Source organism: Falco punctatus (genome assembly GCF_963210335.1).
Source record: "Falco punctatus genome assembly, chromosome: 5".
NCBI lineage: Eukaryota > Metazoa > Chordata > Aves > Falconiformes > Falconidae > Falco > Falco punctatus.
The window spans coordinates 19,255,434-19,280,949 of NC_137584.1; the positions used below are offsets into that span (position 1 = coordinate 19,255,434).

Genomic DNA, 25,516 nt, shown 5'->3' on the forward strand with positions numbered 1-25,516 from the left:
TCTTGAGTACCTTTTTTCTTAGGTCTATTCAAATTAGGATTTCTCAAAACTAATTAGAGCATACAAGTATATTATCAACTTTTTATACAGTTTTATGCTTCTAAAGAAAGAAATTATCTCAAAGTCTTCCAAGTTATTATAATGCTGACATTAAAAACTGGGGTGTACACAGTATGAATAAAACATATCAGTATGAAATAGTGATCTAAGTCAACTGTAAAAAAAAAGACTATAAATTATCACCTAACTTTTGACTGAGCAATTTGAAAGCAGGGAAATTGACTTATCCCTACAAACTTCATACAAATATAAGAACACTTATTTATCTACTTATGTTTGATACCCTGAAAAGATTATGCAATTCTATAAAAGACAATTATACCATCCAATTTCTACATACATGCCTTGTGCGTGGCTGTGGCTCAGCTTATGAATTATATCTTTAAATACAAATTTATTCCCCATAAGAGAGAATAATTATAATTAATATTATTTTATTATTATTATTATATTATATAGTATTGATACATCACAAAACAAAAAAAAAAGAACAAATGAAATAACTTTCAAGTGAGGGCACATGCTGAAAGAAGCTTGACAGAAGAGGGTTTTTAAGGCTAAACTACACCTTAAAGGCTAAATATGCACATCAGACCCCTATTAGGCCTTATAACTTAAAATCAGTGAGCTCTTCCTGCTAAATGATACCATGTAAATTGCAAGCCTTGTAAACTGAAGATACTTTCTGCATAACTGCAGAAAAATCAAGGCAATGCCTTGATTTATAGAAATAAACACCAAATATCTTCCCCTTATTTTATATACCTCAACACATAGAAAGCCAACGGATGTATACAGGGCAAATATTAGAATATAAAGATGTATATCTGTAATATCATTGTAGCATATGTTTTATTGTATCAAGAAATTATGACTCCTGTTGGAAAAGCTGCTAATTAAGAATAAGAAAAATATTGGAAATTAATAATAATTTATTAATATTTTAAAATTATGGAAAATATTATTAAATGTGTCATGAAACATAAAATTATTTAACAAGTTAAAAAGCAGCATGGTGATACATCTGATAATTTGGACCAGCCTGCTGAAATTAATAATGAGTTCTGGCAGTTGATCAACTACCAAAAGAGAACTGGGGAATGAAACCTCTATATTTAAAAACAGAATAGATAAATTTCCCTTACAAAGACAATAGATTAAAAGAAAATGAGGAACAAATATGAAACTCCATAATGAAAGAGCAGGATGTGCAATGACTTCTAATTAGTTAAAACTTAATAAGAAAGATTTATAAGCAGCTAGGAAAATGTTCATAGTAGCAGATGATAAATATGCTCATGTAAGTTTAATAAAGACATGTTGCAGTAGTCATCTTCCAGTTTTAACAGCACTGAACATTAAGTGCTGAGCTAATTGAGCCATTATTCAAGTTTTCTGGAAAAGATTTTGCTATTGTGTTACAGTATTAACCACAACTATAGATGATTACCCTCTTATTTACAGGATGGAAGAACCATAATCAAAGTTGGTTGGAAGTAATTTCTCGAGGTCATCTAGTCCAGCCTCCTACTCAAAGCAGGGCTCTCACCAACACCAGCAGGTCAGGTCAGCTGTGGCCTGCCTCACCAAGTCTCTAAAGCCCTAATGGAAGCAGCTCCAGCATCCCCTGGGCAGCCTGTGTCAGTGCAGCACCACCTCCCAGTTGAGGAAGCTTCTCCAGATGTCCAGGTGGGACCTCCCATGCTTCCATTTGTGGCCATTGCTGTCTTGCCTGCCACTGCAGAGAAGAGTTTGGCTCTGTCATCCCTGTAACTGCCCTTCAAGTAGTTGTGGGCTGTTCCTAGATGCTTCCACGTCTGCTGCTTTGCTGGAGTCAGCAAAGCCAGCGCTCTCAGCCTCAGCTCACATGTGCCCTAGCCACATTTACAGTGGCTGGACCCCCGTTCCCTTCTTCACATCTCGCTTGAATTTGGGCGTGAGTAACCATCAAACTGAGCGTGGTTTTACAGGTGCAGCCTCACCAGGGCCAGTAGATGAGATATAACAACTTTCTTTGATCAGTGGAATTTGTTTTGCCTTTTTTTCCTGTTCAGTTTCTCCACTGGTTTAAAATGCTTCTGTAGTAGTACTGGATCAGTGCAGAGGAAGCGAGTGACTGAAGTAGATCTGTGTTTCTGTAGGAACACAGTAGGTCTCTGATTCAACTGCAAGCCTTTTTCTCTTCTCAGGACCTCAGACAGATGCACATTTCCCAAAAACATATAAAGAAAGTTGAAACAGGTGGCAAGGTTACCTTAGCACAAAGCAATCAAGGAACTTGAAGATGATCTTAATGCCTTGTAGATGATGATCCCAGAAATATCAAAGAGGTCATAGACTTAGTACTGGGCCTTAACCAGGTTAACCTTCAGCACATTTGAAATGGCAGAGCTGAGCTGGACGCAAGGCACGTGGTCTTCCTGGTGAGAGTACATTGTTTCGGAAGGGCACAAACACTGCGGTTACTTATAGCAGCAATGCCCTGAGAGGTGTGCTGGGCAAACAGAAAAAGGGAGAGTGTGACCAGCTGAGAGCCCAAATGGCAAAAATCATGTCTGAGAGAAAGTATGGCTTGATGTAGACCTGGTCCTGGGACCAGTTAACCATGCTTTGATCTCAGGAGAATTTGGTTATAGATAGGAAAAAGTAAATCCCCTACCAAGCCTGCAACCTGAGAATCAGAATGTTAGAAAAAAGCACTGAAGACTGTGGAAAACTCGACAAACTCTCTGGAGACAGCACAGTAAATCAGACTGTGAGCTGAGACCCTATTCGTATAGATGCCATTTAGAACACTCTGGTTTCTCTGAACAGGGAAGGTGGATTCTTCCTGGCCATCACAGGAGTTTGTAGGGACTTTTGACTGATTTGTCTGGAAAAGCCAAGCCAGATGACACGCACTGGACAGAGGAATATCAAGTGAACTAGCTAAAAAAGCCTTCTGGCTACTGATCCACTGGAGTGAGCCAGGAAGTGTCTCCAAGGTGAGTTCATTCAGGGAAGCAGACATCCCCTTCATCCCAAAGGGTAAACTCCCAAGGGCAGGAGCCACTCTGCCTCTCTCTTGCATAACTAGATGCTCTTTAACATTACCAAAAAAAAGGGGGCACAATACATAAACAGCAAATTATCACCAAAAAGTTCCAAATATGACCAGAATAACTGGTGATGTTTTTTTAACTGATTATTTTTTCAGACTTTGAATATAGTATGGCATTTTCCAACATCAGTCAGGATGTTTATGCTTCAAAGAACAACAGAAGCTTCCATTTTTAAAAAAATACTTTCTTTTTTTCTTTCATTAAAACGAAGTTAGAAATTAATGAAGCTGTAGGAGCCCTCTGGTACAGTTAGAGTGATCCCCTGTACATCACAATGGTCCCCAATACCAGTGTTTGTTTTTTCCACCTCTGACAGGAAACCCATAGTCTAGTTATACTTTTAAATTAACATAATGTTGTATGTAATAATTCTTAGGTGTTACGTGATACTGCCATTATAATCCAAGAACTGACATGGTAGCCCCTATACAGAATCCTTTGTACGAAGGAAATCTACCAACAGATAAATAATACATCTATCTAATGTTTTCATAATTTTCCTTCATTTCTGAGCTGATGATACTTCATTAGATAGTAAACCAGAAAGAGCAAAGCCTAAGGCAACACTGAAGAATCAGAACATCAGTGAAAAGTAGCTTGGTAAAAACAACCTTTTCTTATGAAGCGACAGAGATAGCTGGAGAGATTCAGATTATGAAGACTGTGGAAGTACTTACAGTCTTGAAAACTTGTGACCTAAGAATATTGAAGAGATATGCATTGCCCATATTACACACTACCTCTCTTCACATTCAGGTGAATAGTTAGTAAAGTTAGGCTTTAATTCCTTGTTCTGTGCAATCTGCATTTTCTGTTACTTTGCCAGACAAATCCCTGTTTACTTGTCATCAAAAGCTTAAGAAAACCACAGCATATGATTTTTTCTGTAGTCTTACAAAAATTCTGCCCCATTTCTGTAGTGGCTTTTAAAGACACCACCCAAGTAAGCCCGGCAGAGTATTGCTGAACTAAATTTGTTTTTTCCTGAGACAATTATTCTTTTACAGGCTGCTTCCTCTGCAAAGATTTACCTATGACTTTACGCCTTCCTCAGGCAGAATTCTCACCAGCTTCACTGAGAGTTTCTCAGAAAAAAATGAGTGTTTCTTAATGCTGTGAATCCCAAAGCAGAGTGGATTTCTTATTCATAATTTTCTCAATAAAAAACTGACTCTGAATATGATGAAAAATTGAGTAGCACAAGTATTTCAACACAAGATAGGAAGTTCTATTTATTTTCAGAGACCAAGTAGCCACACTTAACTTTTTTTTAGAAGTATTGATGAAGAATTGCTTTTTCAACTGATAGGAACACTGTCGCGGTCAAAGAAAATTTGATTTATTCCATGTGAGAAGTATGTTGCTATTGTACTAAAGGTAAAGCTTCCCACTTTATGTACACCCTTGAAAACTATCAGTGCTCTTTCCAAGATAGGAGGCATTAATATTTCATGCAGTAAATCAGATTGATTGATTTTTAAAATGAAACATATCAAAGAACCTTTTTTGAATTGTCACAATGACAATTTAAAATTTTAATAAATCAATAAATTGATCTATATACATATCAACATAAAATAGGCCTTCTATCTTCATTACTTTGTTACATCTGTGCAAAATCAGTGCTAACTAACAATCAGAATAGTAGGATTTTTACAGCATCTTTCTCTTGCATAAAGAGCTGCAGAGGGTGCTTAGAAAAAAACCCTAGGCCTGGGAAGTCAGATGTTAATAATTCAAATGATCTACAGGCTTTATTGATTTCAATGACCTTAGCCAATTTAGGTTAGCTAGGAATCTAACACCTCCTGATTAACTTGCTGTCATGATGAGTTGCTCTTAATGGAAAGAACAATAGATCTGCGTTACCTGCTCCATGTGTACACCAGAGCCACAGGGAGAGGCAGCAAGTCAGAAGAGATGGGACAGCTCCTTAAAGTCCAAACATTACAGGCATAGCCAACAAAAATGCTAATGAAAAAATAAATCGGCCAAGCTGCTTTACAAACAGGCTCAATGCCCATGTCCTGAAAGCTTTAGAAAGCAAAGGCTAGTTCCAGAGTTTAAAGAGCACATTACCTGATGTTTTTGCAGATCAGCAGTGCTGTGGGAAAGTGTAGTGCCTGGAGCTTGACCATCGCCAGGAGGTTTCCCTGCCCCAGTGCCAGGGGAAACGTGGGACGTGGCCAGCAGCTGAGCACTGATGGGACCGTAGCCATTGGAAGGCCGATGAATGTTGTTCGAAGCAGCAGCTACTTCATCTTCATCACCAGAGTCCGTAATCAGGATAAACTCAGCCTTAAAAAGGTCATTCTCCTGCATTTCTCGTTTGCTCGAGTTACACCCTGGGGACTGGAAAGCCGTTTGGGTGCTGTTTGTGGAGATGGTGGGAACACAGTCTTGTCTGGCTCCACGCTTTAAGGCCAGCTCATCAGATACTACGTTAGACTGCAAAAGATACAAGGACAAAGACCCAAGTTAGCTGCATTTTATTTGTGTTCCCCAAAATGCAAAGAAACTTTGGCTCGCAGCGGAGGCTGGCGCTGCACTACCAAAGGCACAGAAGGTAAATGAAGAATTTGGGCATGAGCACCAAGCAGAAACCAGCTCCCCAGGGAGCCCCCGCTCCCAGTCCCCAGCAGATGCTGTGGGGGCTGCCTTCCCGGTGGCTCGCAGAGCAACAGGGGACTCTGAGCATAATGATGACCTGAGCCCAGAGCTGGCACAGGAACCAAAAAGGAGAGTGCAGTCAAGCCGAATGAGCTGTCAGACCAGACTATGCCAGACATGATGGGAAGGCACCCCAACTGCGGCATCCATGGGAGCAGACAATGCTCCTCAGAGCAGTCTGACAGACAAATCTGGGACAAAACCTATACATATTAATGAAGAAACAAAGGCCTTTAAGCCAGGGCATTCTCTGAAGAGAGCAGACAAAGGATCTGAGGTCAGAGAGCTTTACTGTATGTTCACGCTTCTCAGCACAAACCACAATTGTTCTTCGCATTTTCTGCAGCTTCTACTTCCAGTATGTGACTTCTCAAGCATGCTTTGGATGACAGCAGGAGCAGTTCAAGCTGGGCATACGACATGCACATCACCAAATGATTCAATATTGAAACTGCTATGGTAAATCATATTTCTCTTAAGGAAGAATCAAGTAAAAAAACCAGAAATACTGCATACTGCAAAAGAAGGCCTGTAGATGGGGCTCATACTTGAATCCTGCATGAGGAATACAGTAATGACAAATTTCCACTTCCCCTGTAGCTCTATGAGTCCCTGGAGCTCAGTTCTTTAAAAAAACGTTTGGACCATAAAGGGGGAACACCAGCAGCATGACTTTGGAGGTGTTATTTTCATTATTTGATGTTGGTCATTTTTTTTAAATATTGTTCAGGTTCTAGACATTTTAGAAAAGAGAATAACCAGTGCTATGAAGGCCTCAGAACTGCATCACCTGCCAAAAAAAGTTTTGTCTGCCTACAAAGAAACAAAGTGAGACAGACATCAGGAAGACATGATTCTGCTTTACTCATGTTACAGAAAACCCAATACTGAGTGGCTGGAAATGTGACTTATGAGTTAAACATCCTGAGGATAATATTCCAGTGCATGTCTCTTCAAACACATCCATTCTTTGCCCAGATCTAACCCCTTTTTAGACAGATAGGACACTGAAAATGCTAGAGCTCATTCAGGTCAGAAGGCAGTGAACTACTGTGAAAAGTTTATTAGTGGAGGAGCACCCAGAACTGCATCCCCAGCAATGTCCCAGGGAAGGAGCTGTTACACAACAGCAGAATCACCATAATCACTAATATTAACCTGAGGGTTGCTGTTGCCTTTCAAGCAGCATACAATAAAATAAGAGGCCGTTAAGTGCTGTGAGGCAGGAAAGGAATAACAAACACTGTGGGCTGGCTAAACAAAGGAGAACCAGGAATGTTGTGCTGCTGGCTTCACCGTCACAGATCACGGGGGCAAGCTTTCAAAAACAAAAAGCAAGCTTCCACTTTGATGCATTATTACAGCTATGAAAGGGATTGGCAGCTTTGCTGGAAGCCACAGCACTGGCATTTGCTGGAACCAGGATACAGTGACCAGCTCTTGGTTGATCCCAGTGTGGTAACACTCCTCGAACACCACCCTTGCTCCCACGAAGATAAGGAAGGAATCTCCCCTTGTTTGCCAAGACTATAGTCTTGCATGACTGACAGAGGACAGTATCAAGATGGGCAAGGGTTTCCTTCCAATGTAAACTCTGCCAAAGGCAAAACAAGCTGTTGAGCAGATACCAGCCTTCTCTTGTGCAACAATTCTGCTTCTCTGGTAAGCTCGGTAATTAAAACCAAGCACAAGCCAAGAAACAGTTCAAGGGAAAGAGCTTCAGTTCAGCAATGCTCAGGATAAAATTTTATGTATCTTTTGAAAAAGTGGGAAAATTAGTGCAAACAAAAATCTACCTTATTTATAATTTCTTGATTGCTCAGTTCCTTTGGTTCCTCTGGAATTGTCACAAGGAGCTTAGAGACATCCCCAACCTCAAAATGAGTTGGAAGTCGTCCAACAGATGGTACAAATGTGAAGGTCAATGGTTTGGTGCCACGTTCTTGAGAAGTAACCTACAAAAACACAAAATTAGTTCAACTTTTTCCTCCAAATAATTTTTTTTTGTCAGAGTTGAAATAGCATGAATTAATTAATCTATGTAACTTACAAACCTATTATTAATTAATTTAATTACCATGTATAGTAAATTAAAAATGATCGGTTATTTTTATTGAGTCATTGTATATTAAGGACTTCTGTAACAGACAGAATATTGCCTTGATTATACCCATCAACATCCTATACATTCTAGTGGTGTGGCAACAGTAGACAGGAGAAAATTTGTTCAACAATGCTGTTATTCTTTCCATTTTCCATACTAGAATAAGAAAACCATATTTAATTCATTTCAAGGTTGTTTTTATCTTTGTTTAACTCCACTTTAGTAGAACAACAATGTAATTATACCACTGCATCTGGACATATTATTCACTTAACCACTAGAGTATTCACTTAACCACTGAAATCGGAAAAACCTTCACTCTGCAAAAGGAAAGCAAAACATGTTTACATTTTCTGATGCAAATGCAGATAATTCTGAATATCTGGGATGAATTCTGATACAAGGAAAGGATCTTCTCCCATTTTCTTTGGGCCATTCAGCCACACACACCATTTAATTTTGTGTCTGTCTGCTTATGTCTCCCTCCCCACCTTGCATTCTCTCTAGGACTCTGTACATAGGGCCTGAAGATGCTGACGAGAAGAGAGACTAACAGAAGGCAATTTCACCTGAGCATTCAGTTTTATCACAGTGCTCTCCTATCACTTCCATCTCCTTCACAGGGGATACTGGACAGGAAAAAGAAGTCTACACCATGGTAAAACTCTCAGTTGCTTTTCCAGATACCAGGCAGAAGAACTGCAGAGGCCTTGACAAGGTAAATGGAGGGAACCACATCCTAAACCAGCGAACATGACATGCTGACTTTCCCACTACTAGTTGGTGTAGAAACCCATTCTTTCTGATTCAAAACTGTGGAATGTATAGATTTTCCCCTTGTTTTGCCATTGGATTTAAAGTTTATGGCAGTTAATTGTGTTTTCAATGAACTCTAATATGAAGAACCTTGAACTGTATTGAATCATACAGAAAAACAGGACTGCTGCTTTGGCTCTTTTTTTTGGTTTGCTTGTTTAAAGTGAAACAAATTGGAAAGCTATGGCTCTCATTATGCTTCTTTGTAATTTGCATCCATAAGTAAATAGCAATTACAGAACAGAGTGGAATTATGGAATACATTCACAGGACTCGATCGTCTCATAGCTGGAATATTAAAAACGATAGACACAGATTTCCAGTTTTAAAAAAATCTAAGCAAATATTAATTACTTCCACTAAAAGAAGTCTTCTGGAGGGCTTGGGCAAAACAGAAGCAGTTTATTTATACAAACATTGCCAACTGCTCTTTTCTCTATAATTTAGAACTGTGCTCTCTCGGACACACCCACAATAATCTTCCATGTGCCTGCCTCCAATTCTGAAAGAACAAGGTGTTTTGATGTTTGAAAGTGAAAAATCTGAATAAATGGCAGGCATCTCAGTTCTGAAATCAGGCCTTTATATTCAGAAACTCACAAGAGTAGGTTATGTTACACTGCAGGCTCGCTACCTGGTTAGAGGTGTGCATTGCAAGGATACAGGGACAAGGTGGTCTCCTACTTTCCCCCCTCCACTTCACATGAGTGGCCAAGCACCAGAGTACGTGATGCATGGCCTGAATCAGTAGCAAAAGAGTGACTGCTAAATGCTCCACCACGGCAGGAGCTCTGGATGTTATTTTATGTGAGGGAGAAACAACATAGCTCTGTCCTTGCAGCCACCATACCTGAATCCCATCATTGCTTTTCATAAATCAGGAACAAACTTTTTAAATATCAATAGCTGGCACATTAGGTGCTTAGTCCTTGTTCCTGATGTAAGTCAGCAGAGTAACACCTGTACTCAAGGACATACTAATGAGAAGCCACCAGTCCCTGCAACACAGCCAGGGATGCAGCCTCCACCCGAGCACCTGCTGTACCCAAAGGTGCTCCTCAAGAAGCAGAATTACCTGCACACAGGCAGGAGCACCCATCAGATCAGCAGTAGTGATTTCTGTACAGCTGGCACTAGCCGTTACAGCCTTAAACAGCACCTGGGGTCTCCACTGAAATCAGCTTGAGATGGCCTTTGCTTTCCTGCAGACCTGTAGCTATGCTTTCATCTTCTATCTCCAATGAGAAAAATGCAGCTAGTCGCTCTGGCTGCTTCAGTCATCTTTACTAACATTTTCCCCCTCTAACTCAGTTCTTGTCATGCTCTTGTTTGACACCTGACAGCAGCTGTTTCTATCAGTGGGTATTCTTGTGTCAGAGCACAACATACTTCTTATGAAAGGAAAAGAAGTGTGCAAATAGGAAACCCACACACAAACAGATTTATAGAAAATTCCTATCAAATGTAGTAGCGTTGCTCAACTCCCAGTACTTTTGCTGCATATTTGTAACAAGGAAACACAAACAAAAAGCCAAGTTATGAGGCTCCAGATGATTGCATAGTAATGGGGACATCTTGCCAGCACCTAAGTCTTACCCTGTGCTTTCAATTTTATTGCTTTGGTGGGAAAATTAAAGAATGCATGAAGAAAACCTTGCTATATTTAGCCTAAACACATTCTGGAAATAACCATCAAAATCACTTGCAAGCTAAAACTAAGACTGGAAAACACATACAAAGACGTGTAAGCTAGAATATTCTTTCAGGTGGAGGAAGCCATTAAAGCACGGTCTTACTTCTATTCCCCTGGCACATTTTCTTTTTCCTAGAGTTCAGGAAGTATAAACCAGCAAAAAGAATTACTGTATTTCAGAAAGATTTAAGTCGCCAGCTACTGCGTGAGGCAGCGTGCAGGAATGCACTCCTCTTAGAATCACTCATAGCAAGTTCGAAACAGGAATTTCTAGCAGGTAAAACTGGTCATGCAACCTAGGCTGCCCCCACCCCCGCAACCCTGAAACCTAGACAATGAGCAAATATCACAAGACTGGTCAGAAAATGCAAATGTATCTACTAGGGAAAACAAGAGAGGAAAAACTCTTGCTTAAAAATACATTTCAAGTGGTTGGTTTTATTTTACAATTTTCAAAAAATATGTAAAAATACTTTGACGTGTTAAAATTCAAATTTTAATTGGACAATGTGAAGCAGATGGGACAATTACTTTATTTTTTTAAGGTAGAGAAAGGATATTTGCACCTTTTCTCATATACTTATCTCATTTACTGTATATCTCTGGCTCGGTTTTCTATCTTTGAAGAACTGAAAGAAATGAACAGGATAGACTTTCGGTATTTAATTGCATCTATTAATAGCCACTCTGACTTGTAGAGGTAAATAATAGAGAAATAACTTTAACATTCATATATATATATATTTATATATTTGTGAAGCTTTCTTGCAGATTATCATCTTTTCCCCATAACAAATAGCAACAGCAGAAGAAATTAAATGCTATATATTCTCTGCTGCTGTAATCCAATTGAATGAATAGTTACGGTGGCAGAAAAATACCTTATGTGACATCTATGCAAGTTAATACTAATGAATTCTGGTTTATATTATATAAGCAACTTCACGCACAATTAATAATAGATTGTTTTTAATTATATCCATTCATGTTACTTAGTTCTTTGAAGAATATAAATTATAGAATTTAATATAAATAATCTTTGAATATCCATTGGGGGTGATAGGCTTCAAAGTTGTGTCCATTGGGGGCCAAATTGCTTCAAAAGGAGAAACTTGTTCTAGATGACTTCCATGACTTCCTATGTCATCAATTTACAAACAGGTTTGTTGCATAATTAATACCATCAATTTACAACTGCCCCAGGGACAGTAATGTAAATTATATTAATTATTGTTTTCATTACCACAGCTTCCACAGTCCTTATTTGTAGAGCACATTTTTATTGTCTTGGTTACCTTATGAAGACAAATGAACACTTCCATTTAATCTCTCGCATTCTCTATATGCATTCAGCATACTGTCTATTTTGTAATTTAAATTGAGGTCCCATTGTCAGTGATTGCTTCTCAGGATTTCCTTCTGGAATACAGATCACTAAAGTGAAATTGAATAGGTTGGTTCGCATTACCACTTCTTCCACCGATTTGCTAATGTAAGTAATTTTGCTAATAAAACGACATCCTGAGAAAACCTCACTCTCAAAATACCAAGTACTTTCTTTTGAGGCTGTTTGCTTATTTGTTTAAAGGACAGAAAAGGAAATACATGAATAAATAACAGCAAAATAACAAGCATGTGTGTCATGACATAGAACCGTGTTGACTGAAGCGCTGTTTTGGTCAGAGCACAAATTCACATGCCCACAATTCCTGCATGATAAATATAGCTCTAACAGACAGAGAGCACAGTTAACACTGCCCACTCCACCAGGGAGAGGGGCCATCCAAACACCCTGCCCGGGTTGTGTCACCTCTCCTTAAACTCCTTTTCTGTGTTGATACTAAAGTTAAACCACAAAGAGACGTTGTCTCCTCCTCGAGACAGAGAAAAAGGGTAGTCTAGTACAGATTAAATTATCAGTCAATGAGATGTAAGAATTTTCAGCATATCTTCATATCATGGCTTATTATAGCTATCACAGTAACCTAATATGGATTAGCTGATTATTATGTAATATGAGCTCCAGCTTATCTAAAAACTTTTACATAGAGCAGCACATGATCATCTGAACACCAACTTTATATCTGTGAAACTTCAGGGGGAAAAGCTAAATCCACTCCAAAAGCCCCAGATGAAATTACAGCCCAGCTGAAGTTTGTGCTAAAATTCCCACTGACGGCCATGGTCCAGACACTTCCCCAAGCCCTGCGATGTGCCCAGTGTATCACCTTCAGCAAATCACTTTTCCTTCTTTCAGTACAGCAGCACACACTAAAATGCACATGCAGACAAATATCTTTTGAAAATTAATGTGTCAAGCACTAGAAGGAGCAAATGAATAATAGTATAAATTTGTAATCCATTATTCAAAATGCAAGAGCTCATTCAGCTGAAGTGTTTCTTTTCAACAATAATTTTAATCAGCTCTTCAGCCCAGCAGACTTTATACAACTGTAATTGCTCTTTCATACTGGTCTACACATATGCAGCTAGACATGGTGAAAAGTAAGTAAAGAACATTTCATTTCCTCCTTTGCAAAGGGAGAGTAAAATACCTTGCCTGTTCTGTATAATATATGTCATTATAAATATATGCCTGTATAAAATATGTCATTAAATGCAGTTTGACTAACTGATCAGAAAACATTAGAACCTAAGGTGACCTAGGTTGCTAAATCATATCTAAGGATCACTGACACCCTTAAAGCCCTTATTTGCTCCAGTCTCCTAAACCTCCTAGGAAACAACATTTTCCAAGCTAAAAACACCTCTGGTGTAACATCTGCTGTAACAGACTGCCTCCAGCTACTGCCTCAGCAGGTAACCACCATTTTCTTCTGTCTGTCCTGCATGCATTTTACTGTGTGGATCGATCAGAAATGACACACAAATATTGCTGCTGATTTTGCACAGGGTTTCTTTTGTGGTATGGCCAGGCTTGCCATCAGCTTTTGCATAGGAGGCAGTCAAGGACTTGCAAAAGTAGACTGAAAAAGTCTGAAAGCTGACTGCAAAAGAACATGAAAAAAAAATCATCCTGGTGCTGCCTGGCTTGCACATTGTCCTCATCAAATATTAACATTCAAAAGACTCCCTGGGAAATGGGAGACTTCAGACCAAGTCTGGTGCCTATAGATACATAAAAATATCTACACCTAAACCTAGGTCCTTGCAAGGTCATAGGATTTACAAGTTCATATGTAGAGTATCCATACTAGTGTATGTATACACATTCACACACGCTAGTATAAACAATATATGCTTGTACAATGTCATGATACTTCTGCCCAACACAAAGGCTGCAGACTGCTTTGTCACATTAGTATAACAGCAGTGAAGCACAACAGATCCGAGTTTTCCAGTCCTGTTTTGAATAACTCTTCTCAATTATTCAGTAAGAAATTAAAGTTAACCTGAACTCATTCTTTTTCCTGTAAAAGTTTCTTGCCATTTCAGCCCTGCAAGAGAGTCATAGAATGCTGCTGTCATCCTCACAGCAGTCTTGGACCATAGTCTAATGTGAATGACATAATTCCCCTCATTTTCTTGTCCCAAAAGCTGCACCTATCACTAAGCAGGTGTAATTTTCAAATCAAGCACTGGGAATAGAAATAAATCCCTATTGACATCTGTCAGAGCTGAGAGACCAGTCTTGTGGGATGATGCTAGCAAGGAACTCCACATCTACAGTAGCACGGGATTTCAGCCAGAGCAACTCCCTCCTCATGATGTTGATGCTCATGTGTGATGAGGGTTCGCCATCACCAAGCACTGCCGGTCCTGCCCTCCCTACTGCAGGAGGATGAAGCCCACATGGTGCTGCCACCACAGATGAGCACCTCAGCAGTTCTGCTTTCAAAGATGCATTGCAAAGCAAGTTTGGTAACATACCAATATTATTGTTGCAAGCAATACATTTTTGGGAGCAGGTGGTGCCCAGCATCACATCTGTGACTATACATATCCCTGCATGTGTCTTCTAATGGACCATTATTTTTGTACAGCAAACTAACTACTGAGTGACTCAAGAAAAAGGATACATACATGTGCTAATAAAACATGTCATGTCATCAGGAAACCATAGCTTGAAGACTGTTGAAGAAAACCAAGGGATTTTAACAGATGCCTCTAAAAGTACAAGCACAAGATAACAGCAGAAGCCTTGAAAGTGTAAGTATAGGACAGGGCCCCTAGGGCTACAAGCATAAATCATTAATAATCAGTTATTACTCACTGCAGGAATGCAACCTTTTGTGCTAGTATTAAGGATAACAAAGAAAGCAAAGAGCCAGTATCCATCATGTGTAAAACATACCAAACACCATAAAAATTGCATATTCCATAGAATTTTCTGGCCAATGAAGAAAGAACAAGCAAACTGTTTGCAAATGTAGAAAAGTAACTTCAAGTGGGCTAAAAGTGTGGCATACATATGCCTGCAAACAACTGGAGATGCTGGCAGCTTCCATAACAATGCATAAAAAAGAAGTGGTAGAAATGAGAAAGTTTGTCTAGGACAGTTCTAACTGTATAATTATTGAGAATGAGCTGTAATAATTGGACTATTTTCACTGTAGCTGGACTAGTAACCAACATATAAGCCCCGTGTACATGTGAACTTGTGTGCACTTGTGTGAACAGTACAATGAGGAGGTGGTAAGAGGAAATAGTAAACTGAAGAGAGAGTAAGTATGAGAGGTAGTGCATGAAAGATTTTTCTAAACTGATAAACTCAGAAGATTAGTGGTCCATTGAATACACAAGAAATTATAAATTCAAAATATCAAACATCAGCCCAATCTGCCCAAGACCATCAGGACATACTGACATCAGCAGTGAACAAGTTGAACTCCATCCAAGAAGCCTGTAGCTGATATACATGGACAAAAACTGTGAGATTATCCATACAAAGAAACAAGATGCCCCTAACAACTTTCTGACCACTCACCTAGAAACCAAAGGCATCACCATAGAACCTTCTGCTTCTGCACAAAGGGTTGTCCTCCCAGCTGTGGCTTCAGCTGGTAGCTATGAGTTAGTGCATGACTGTACAAGAAACCTGCATGAGTAACTAAACGCACCATTTGAATAGTTATCCACTGTTAGTAAGAACAGCCTTGTTCTACTGATGATAATAGCTTGGCCAACAAAAAGTGCTCTGATAAACACTAGTTGAGATGAGTTCCTCCCCCAACTTGGCCCCGTCAGACAAAAGGGAATTAACAACCTTGTAACTCTGTGATTAGACTGTTAATACTTCAGATAGATTAACTACAAATTTTTGCATCTCTGTGCATGTTTCTGTAGCTTGCATCAGTTGCATAGGTATCTGCTCTTTCACCTTACCCTTGAGGCTCGGTAGTCATTTGGACACAACAGATGAGACTGAGCATTTCCCACTTGAACAGCTTTTCGGCTCATTTTTTGAAGAACTGCCTTCCTGCTTTGTTTACACACAATGAAAGGAAGACTTGTACAGCCTCACTTTAGCAGCTGAGCTATGCTTTAAACAGCTCTAGGTTAACAGTTCACGTGTGAAATCCCTCATGGACTCTGATGAGGATGTGCTGGATGTTGGGGCTCTCAGTGCTTCACCACAAACCTGTTAGCAAAAGTACTTTAACAGTATTTCGGCATACGCAGCAGCACTAGCAGTCTCTCTCTGTTTCCCCAGGTATAAGACTACTCAAAATACTTCAACACAGAATGTGAACACCTGTATCACCCAAGTCTGACAGTAACAGGTGAACAACTATGGTCCTTTATAACACGGTCACCTGGTATTGTAGCACTTCAAAAAAATTTTTCTCAGACCTGAAAGACCACAGGTTCAGGCTCAAATTCATTCTCACTACAGCACTTTCAGCAAAGAAAACTGCCTCTTTCCAGAAGAGGCTACAAGACAGTTTCAAACACCAGGAGGTGTCTTCCCACCCAGAGACTTCAGCTACCTTTGGGTGACTTGAATGTGCCCATTCTCTCTGCCCAGGTTAACAGCTCCTGCCATTACCTGCTGCCCCCAGATTCAACCAACCAGCTCCACCTACTCTCACTGAAACACCAAAACGCAGAGAGATTCTCTTACTCACATGCATCCTATAGATACCATGTGTATATGCTTTCCACTGACAGCTGTCTCCTCGTTCATTTTGACTGCTTTACATTCCTTTAAAGGTTTCCTGTTCCGCTTATTTCCTCTTTTATTACTTCTGTCTGTTCTCAGCTAAACAATATTTAAAGTACATTTAATTTTTTGATAGCTTTTTCAAGTTAGGTGTTAAAAAAATATTTTCATATTTGAAAATCATAGAAAGTAAGGGATTTTCAGGGTTAAAACATTATGGCTGAGTTTGGTGTAATTGATCTGACAGGGAGATAAAAGGTTGATGTGCTTTGCTCTTGGCAGCACAGATTGTATCAAGATGTCTCCTGTGTTCAGATTCTTCTGTTATTACTATTAAACTTTTGGGTTTATTTCTTTTAAATCTCTGAAGGATGACATTCTCAATAGATACCTCCTTTCCCAAACTGCTGCATCTTGTGTCTCGTCATTTGTCTTGCTAAAGAGCTATATTTTTGGAGCAGGGATCCAAAGGATATAAAGAAGCGCATAGAGCTCTACAGCTTGAATTTTTGAAGATTATGTACATGGCACTCACATATCAATGTATAGCACATCTTTCATGCTTTAGAACTATCTGATTGATCATGACATACTCTCAAATCAATTTTCAAGATCCAAGAATCCATCTGGCATCTGGATTTATGAGTTTTTTGATCACTCAGAAAAAGGTATTAAAAAAAAAAAAAGAGAGAGATGCTTTCTTAGATTTCACAGAGTACAAATTAAACCTCAGTCTTTATCCACTCTTACATGACCAGACTGAGGACTTCCAATTTATCTGCTGTCATTCTTCCCTGCTGCCATTCCAGCAGACAGCAGTGAAAGTCTTACAATACCAGCTAGCCCAGATCCCTCAGCTCCTTTCCATAAGGAACAGAGTTCTCATTGATGGTGTATCAGGGATACACAGAGTATTTTGGAAATATCAGACACTAGATTTTCAGGTTTTTAATCAAACATAGGAGGAGGCAGTTGCTATTTCAGTCATTAAGAAATTGATTATTTCATGATGTATAATCAGCAATAGGCTTCCCATCAGAAGCCACACCAACCTTTACAGTCATTTGCATAAGGGATTTAATTAATAATCAATATGAGCCAGTCTATGAGCATTCTTACCTGTCCTCTGCTAATAAAACTCAGTGGGCTGATAATTCAGATGCCTCTTTCCCCAGGCCGCTGGCTGGAGTGTGTAGAGCGCAGTTGGGAGATAAGTAAAAAATGAACATAAAAAACCAGGGAAGAAATGTGTGTAATAAAACTGAAGAAGAGGTCATATTTTCCCCTTCTCAGCAAGGATTTTCAGAGGTCCTTTTAATGAGCTATTTTCTGAGTAGGTCTGTGTGGGCCAAGAAGAATGCTGGCGACAAAGAGTAATTATTATGGCACTCTGCTACTAACAAACAAAAAAGGTAAAGCTGAATGGCTGTTGGCTTCTTCTGCACATTCACAGGAGAGCAGGATGATAAACAGGATCTCATTTTCTTTGCTGTGCTAATCATTAAAAAGCAGCTGTCTTTAAACATTTAACTTGATCTTTCCCAGATGTCAAGAATACTGAATGTTTAACAGTGCCAGGGTCATATTCATACAACTTTATCTATTTGGAAGAATAGTTACACTTGTTCCAATTAAGTAATGCTATTTTTATTTTTACCAACAAAAGCATTTATGTGAAGAATTGTCATTTTACAAACTTGACTTTGTCTCACACACACAAAAAACCCAACAAAACCAAGAAACATTTTGAGTTTTGCAATCTGGCATAATTATTCAGCTAAATACATCATGTTCCATTCCTCAGATATTTTAGAGTGTAGGAGAAAGAATAAGAGAACTGTAGGAGAACAGCAGACTGTACATTTTGTACCAAGAACAAGCATAATTTCTTTAGCCAACAAATCTGGCCAGCCTGCAAACTGAAATCTATACTTTGCCTCAGGCTTTCTGTGCAGCCCTGTGTACGTGCCTATAACCTTGTCTATACTAAAATATTCCGACAGTCCATGGGTAACCACAACATCTTCACCATATATTCCCAGATATCCTACATCCACATAACATTCTTTGACTAGTTTTGGTAGCTAGCACATGCCAGTCTTAACCTAGGACAACACACCTCTCTGGTTTCTGTGCCTAAGGATGACATATGACACCTATCAAAGCTCCCATCTGAGTCCAGCCAACAGGTCTTCATAACTAGGACTATCCCATTCAGATGGCCATCTTTACCTAAGTCAAATTCTGCTTTTGCCCTGCAAGTCATATTCCTGCCAGAACTGAGATACAAATTATATTGCTCACTTTAAAAATCAGGTTTTCCCTCTTTCTAGCCTTATGCTTTTGGTCTTACATTTCAGTGTCAATTAACACATTTATCAACCAGTGATTATTTCCTTCCTTTTTTTATGTTGTCCTTACTCATCTCTTATCACCTAGGTTTCTCTTGATCACTGTCCTCTCCATTTCCAGTTTGCAATCTATCTTTAAGTTATGGCAGAGTTTACAACATCTGAAGCAGACTTCTAGAAAACTGAGAAAACACAATTATTTAGGTTTGGCTTCATAACTAAGTACGCTACTAATGTCAAGCTTCTAAAGAAGCATCTTCCAAATTTTAGCAAAACCCTGTCAATGTTATAAAGAATACTTTAGACTTTCAGCTGAAAATGTGTAAATAACACTATCTCTATAGATACTGTGAACTAACCAAGAGCATCACAATATTTTCAAAAGGGCAGGTGACAATTTTAATTAGCAAAAACCTGAATGTTGTCATTTACTTCCCACCAAGATTTCCTTCAGAAGTTCCCAGTATAAGAATACAAGTAACAAGGCAATGGAAAACACTTTTGCGTGTAGTAATAAAAAATACTTGATTCCTATGTATTTATACTTTCATGTTGCATCTTCATTCTAACAACTGGAGAAAGGCATGGATGTAATAATCCTAGCTTTAGATTAAAGAAGCAACTGGGTTAGTTTATTGCCAGAACTACAATTTCAGAAATTTTATAAATATTTTTATCACCTTAAAATATTTCAAGGCCCATATTACCTATAATATCCCAAAATAAACTCAGCAGTCAAGCCTGACCCTGACAGTAATTCCAGTATATTCCGTATAGATCCGTAGACTACCTTCATCACCAGCGAGAAATGGTTGTGCATTAAGCTGTGCGTTAAGTGACATAACTAACATATGCCACATGGGATGTATTCCTTCTGTCCTCCTGCCTGGCAGTTTAGCATTTTGATTATGTTAAGAGTGTTCTTAAGTCAAGGCTATCTTTTTTTATGTTTTTTATTAGCTAGAGGCATATCCTCTTCTTCAAACTGTAAGTTTTAGATTCCAAAATTCTGTAGCCTTTCAAAGAGACCTTTGCTCCTTTTGCCTCAGTGGCAGATGTCTGCAGTCTCTTAAGATAAAAGCTGCCACATTCAGGGAGAACATTGCTTGCTTACTGCAATGTTCTAAAATGTCTGGATTAAGGAGAGACCTGCAAGACTTCAGAAGAAATACTGGGGGGTTTATCACTTTGGACCATTTTTTGCTGAGAGTTACCTGAAATAAGTCAGATTTTACCTGAGAACCAAGTGAAAATGGGTGCAATTTCTGAACTTGGACTTAGCTTTGAAAGCAGAAGAAATACATCTTGGATGTCAATTAAACTTTTTTTCTGTCATTACTAGTAACACAGCAGTATCATTTGTCACCATATTCCCAATTATAACTGTACATTAATTCAAGAAAAGATTCAACTCTAAGTTTGATTTAATATATCAAAACTCTGGAAACTAATATTATAGATGCACAATTTGCTACCAACAGAGATTGCTTTCTATTTTTCATCTATCTCCTAAAAGATGTGTTTCAGGCAGAAATGAAGATCGCAATTCAAATTACATAAATTAGGAGATTAATTTAAAAGTTTAAAAACTTAAAGTCTTTCAGTTATCAGTCTGTTCTTTTGAGATATTAGTCAAAGTTTGAGTTTCCAAGAGCAGGGATCATTAAGCCAGATGTCAAATACATATCCTTCATTTCAGTTCAACAAGAAAGACCCTATAACTCATGTATTACTTTTTCACCCCTTGTTTTCACAAGTTAGAATATTTACAGATAATAAACAGATTTAGACTTAATAAAACTCCTTCTTATGTTTCAGCAAATAACTCTTGCTAGGATCCTTCATCCCAGAGTTTATATAAGTCCTGTGAACAATATAAGAAATCACAAGCATTTTTAATAAAGCTCTCACATCTGTAGGCACAAGGCATCGTGCAAGCTGCAAGCCTTATAATTAATGTCTTCTGAACAGCTTCACAGGCTTACATAATACAGAAGCACATCTAGGCTCAAACTAAAAATAAATAATAATAAAAATTAAAACCCCTAAAACTCTAAGTCGTGCATTAAGAACACCTTAACAGCAACGTCTTGGCAATACAATGTAATTGTATTTATGCATGCTTCATACTAAAGCTTCGGGTTATTTTAAAATTATCTTAACTTAGTTTTTAAGAAAAGGGTGTTGCTGGACTATTTCTGGGAAATTCTCTTTTCCGTGGTGTTAGATTTTATGTTCGTACTGACTACAGCTGTTTCTTCAGGAAAAAAAGTGATTAGGAGCTCAGTCTGGCCAACATTATCCAGCTGAGGTTTGGATTTCAGCAGAGACTACAGGTCAACAGAAGAGCTCAGGCACTCATGAGAAGCACAAGGCAGGTGTGCCCACAGGATCAGTCCTCTTCTCTGAAATGTCTGTTCTCTGACTTCTAAAGGAAGTGTAACAAATGACATGCATTTCACTAAACAAAAGTAGTTACCACATGGGGTACATGTCTTACAGCTTCAGTCTCTGATTTTGCATCTGCCTGGCCTGTTAGGTTTTGTTTATTAACTAGCCATACATTGGCATGGAAAAAAGAGTTTGAAAGTTAAGGAAATGAAACAAGTTATTTTTGGAAGTGACTCAAGAGCCCTCCTGTACCAAGTACTTACTTTTCCTCTGCTTCCCAGAAAAGATCTTTGTAGGACATTACCAAATACAATAGTAGCTGGTAAAATTTCATTCATTTAAAAGGTAGCCTTTAATTTCAGTAGAAGTCATCAAACACTGTGTTTGTTGCTTGTAGTATTGCCTCGGCTGACTCTAGATTGTCATTATACATAGGAAATCTCATCTTTGCAGTTCTGAAATGGGCCTGGAATTTTTCATTTAAGTATTTTCTTTCACATAACAAAGTCAGTTTGCTTGAACAAAATTTTTCAAAGAGCATATTTGCTTTGACCCACTTTTAATCTAGAAGGTTCCTTGAATTCAGGATGGGCTGGCCAGTGGAAACACCAGGATGGAGAGACAGAACTGCTTTTGAATATGCCTCTCTCTGAAGGACAAGATGGAAATTTAGCCTGAGTTTCCCACAGCACTGATGAATGCCCCAGCCGCCAGGCTATTTTCAGATGTGTCTCTCTCAGATGTGTTTTTCAGCATATGCTTTGAAAGATGTCTTCCTCCATTAGCATCAGAAAACAAACTGCCAAAGGTTGAAACTTTCCTTCAGATATTTTTTTTTTCCTAGCCAGAAATGTCAAACCCAGTCATTGAACATTATAATGGTGATACGACCTCCCAGGGTCAAGGAAGCAATCAGCACAAAATTTCTGAAGCTAAGGCCTTGAGTGAAGGATATGAGGAGTGAGCGAGGAGCTCTAGGTACCGGTGAGAGGACAACTTCTGTTCTGCAGCACTCGCTGGCACCTGCCCTTCACCAGCGAGCAGCTGAGACCCACTGCAGCACGTGAAGTCAAACAAGCCAGAAGGCTGCAGATGAAGGGTCTGGACTGAATGGCTGTCCTCAGCCTTTATTCTTCTTCCAGAACAATGCGTTTGAGGAATGCATATGCTCACAGATAGATTTGAAGTAATTGGCAGGCATTGTTGCTTGGCTTCTTACTAGCGATAAATACGTACGAGATTTAAGGCTGCACCGGCCCATAGTTGTTCTTGGCACAATTCAACAGCACAAAAGGCTTATAACAGAGGATTTTTGCTACAAAACAAAATCAGGTCTGCTACAGAGCTCCTTGCCTGCTACACAGGGCACAAACTGTTTCTTATTCATTAGACTTTCCCTCTGGTTTACCAGAACCTCAAACATCTATTAGAGCATTTGGGATTAAGAAGCTTTTGGCATGCTTTCTCTAGAAAGTGTATGTCTGTATGTGTGTGTTTGCAAAATGAAAGACAAAAGAATGCTACATAGGTGAAGGTGAAGTGGCAGAATTTAGGATTTGCTTTTGCAAATAGCCATGTCCACAGACTATATACTTATCTTATTAAAATAGATCAGGTCTTGCTCAGAGGAAATTCTAGAGTTTTTAATGGTTACCTGGGAAAAATTTAGATTTTGAGCCAGTTTTTATTAAGTTTTTGAGATCACATAAAAACAAAAATAAAATGTAATGTAATATTGCTTGCACCTGCCTATTTAAAAATATACTTCATTTCACGAAGACTAATTAAAGGCACAGTCCCACAAGAATTATGCCATGTCACATCAAAAGATCAAATTCTAAATGATCAGCTTGCTTCAGCCCTCATAATTACCTAAGTGGGACACTTCAGAAATTGCTCTTCTCATCCAGACTCAACTTATCTCTCTTGGAGTATGTGCACATGATTACGAGTCTATTTTAAAAGGCTTTTATCTGTCAGGGGAGGTACAGATAGTGAACCAGCCATCTATGGGCTGTTGCACATCTGCAATGGCAAAATAAAAAAATTACCATGAAGAAAATTGGTTTATTTAAATAGGCCACCATTACTTCTTCCGCGGGCAGCATGAGAATATGTCTCGGCTAACAAGGGATAACTCGCTTGAATGTGTTACAGAAGCATTTGCAATCATGGTACCTCTCATATCTGGTAAAACAAGCCTGAAACATCATGAAAAACTCTTTTGCAGGATTTCTTAGTCTGCAGCATTGAATTCTGAATCACTTCTAATATATTTACCTTCCCCCCGGCCTGTCCCCAGTTTGTCACCACTTTAAAGCCACTAGTATACAAATAGACACTTAGAAAAAATATTCTGGGTAAGAATTTGTATACACTGTATCACTCATAAAAACTGATTGGCAAAATAAACCCTCCGGGGGAAGGCTTCATGTTTCCTCTCTGTTGAGACTGAGTTCACACTTTTGCAGCACCCACACAATGTCTACTAACCGAGTTTCCAAACACATACCTCTTGGGAGCCTAATGAGTGCTGGTTCAATGCACAGAATTTTTTTTCATTATAAAATAACAATATGATCATTGACAACTGAAATCTAAAATAAAATCAAGGCACAATATTTTTCAGGAATAGGCAAAGGATGCAGTTGACTAGTGTCAGAGAAAAGGGTGCACAAAAAGCCACATAATGTTAATTTGCTGTTAGTTCTTGCCATCAAATGTAAAAGTTTTTCAAATGCTTAACTACATTCTGTCCAGGGTGAGGAATATTTTAAGAGCCATTAAAAAAATCTTAAAATTGTCTAAGGAAAATTCAACCATTCAAGAAAAAAAAAAAAAGCTAATAATAAGAATATTTAGAAACAAAAAAATGTTAAAATATCAACAAAACCTAATTTCTTATAAAGTCACACAGGTGGATTGACTAAAAATTAAATAGCAATTCTACAAAAACATCCATGTAAATAATTAATATTCAGAGCAATGCAGAAGTAGCTAAGGACTAGCTGATCATCAGGACATGGGAACAAAAAGGACAGTTCAGGTCCCCCACTCTGGCCCAGTGAATATTCAGTTACTTAAACAACATGAAAGACTTTCATGAAAAGAAATTCACACACACAGTCTGTACCTAAAGATAAGGTATCGTAATTCTCCTGCAAGCAAAGAGATCTAAGTTCAGTTTGTAGCGTTTGCCCCTTTCTCACACATTTCTGTAGGTGTCAGCAATCAGCCGCAGCCTGTGACAGGACACTGCGCAAGACGGGACTCCGGCTGATCTGGCATGGCAGTTTTTATCATCTCATTCTCACAAGAAACTGATAGCTAGTTGAGAGGCCTAAATTTGGAAAGTCACAGCTGAGAATGCTGAACAAGGTGAGCTGCTTCCCGATGGCCCAGCGTCAGATGCTGACCACTTCTAAGGGCCAAGGTTTAGGTTCTTTTCTACAGCTGGCTTTTCCTGATGGCTCCCTGAGACAGCTCTGTGTCGTGACTTGGGGGTGATAACTTTCTTGGGTGATTACAGCATACAGGTCTGAGTGACCGCTTCTTAAGCTCCTGAGCTTGGGAGACCTGAGCTGGTCTGGGTCAGCAGCCGTGCAAAGCTCAAGCTAATTGTGTAACACATCACTTAAACTGGTAGGCACAGCACAGCTCCGTGCTAACCACATAAATCATGCTCCGCGCTGAAGTGGCTCCCATCCAGGTGGTGCAAAGCATGGCGGGAGGTGCTTTCACCCTTTCCTTTAAACACGGCCCCATAAGCTGTAGGAGAAACACACATGCAGCACTGTCCGTGGGTTGCAAAAGACCCCAAAGCGCCAGAAGATTAATGCTGCAAAGGCAGCGCTGAACTAAAAGCCATTGCAGTTCCACCCCCAGCGGCTCACAGATCCCAGCAAGCACCTCTTAGTTCACACAGAAGATCTTTCCCATTCAAATTTCTTGTGTTCCTGGACATTTTATGCTTTAGAGAAAACCCCGTACTTACTTTATCCTTCCAGAGTACCCACACGGTGAAAATAAGATAAACATCTTTGGCCAAATGAATTCCAGTGAGACCTGGAGTGGTAAGTCATTGTGGACTTGTGCAGGTTAAATCCTCACAGCTCAGACTCCCACCATCCATTCAGAGTCTGTGCCAGTTATATGCCTCTCAAATACCTGTACTTTGGATGGTCATGCAGTTTACAGTGCATTTTT

At 39.0% G+C, this 25,516-nt stretch overlaps 1 protein-coding gene across 7 annotated transcripts in view; it reads right to left on the minus strand.

The window, feature by feature from the left end:
• MLIP (muscular LMNA interacting protein) overlaps positions 1-25,516 on the minus strand; it is a 129,077-nt gene that overhangs the window by 66,697 nt on the left and 36,864 nt on the right. For all 7 annotated transcript variants that reach the window (XM_080388681.1, XM_080388682.1, XM_080388684.1 and 4 more), the window contains exons 2-3: positions 7,628-7,786; positions 5,241-5,609 (exon numbers count right to left, since the gene is read on the minus strand). In XM_080388681.1, coding sequence (XP_080244807.1) covers positions 5,241-5,609; positions 7,628-7,786 — 528 coding nt within the window. The remainder of the gene's footprint in view (positions 1-5,240; positions 5,610-7,627; positions 7,787-25,516) is intronic.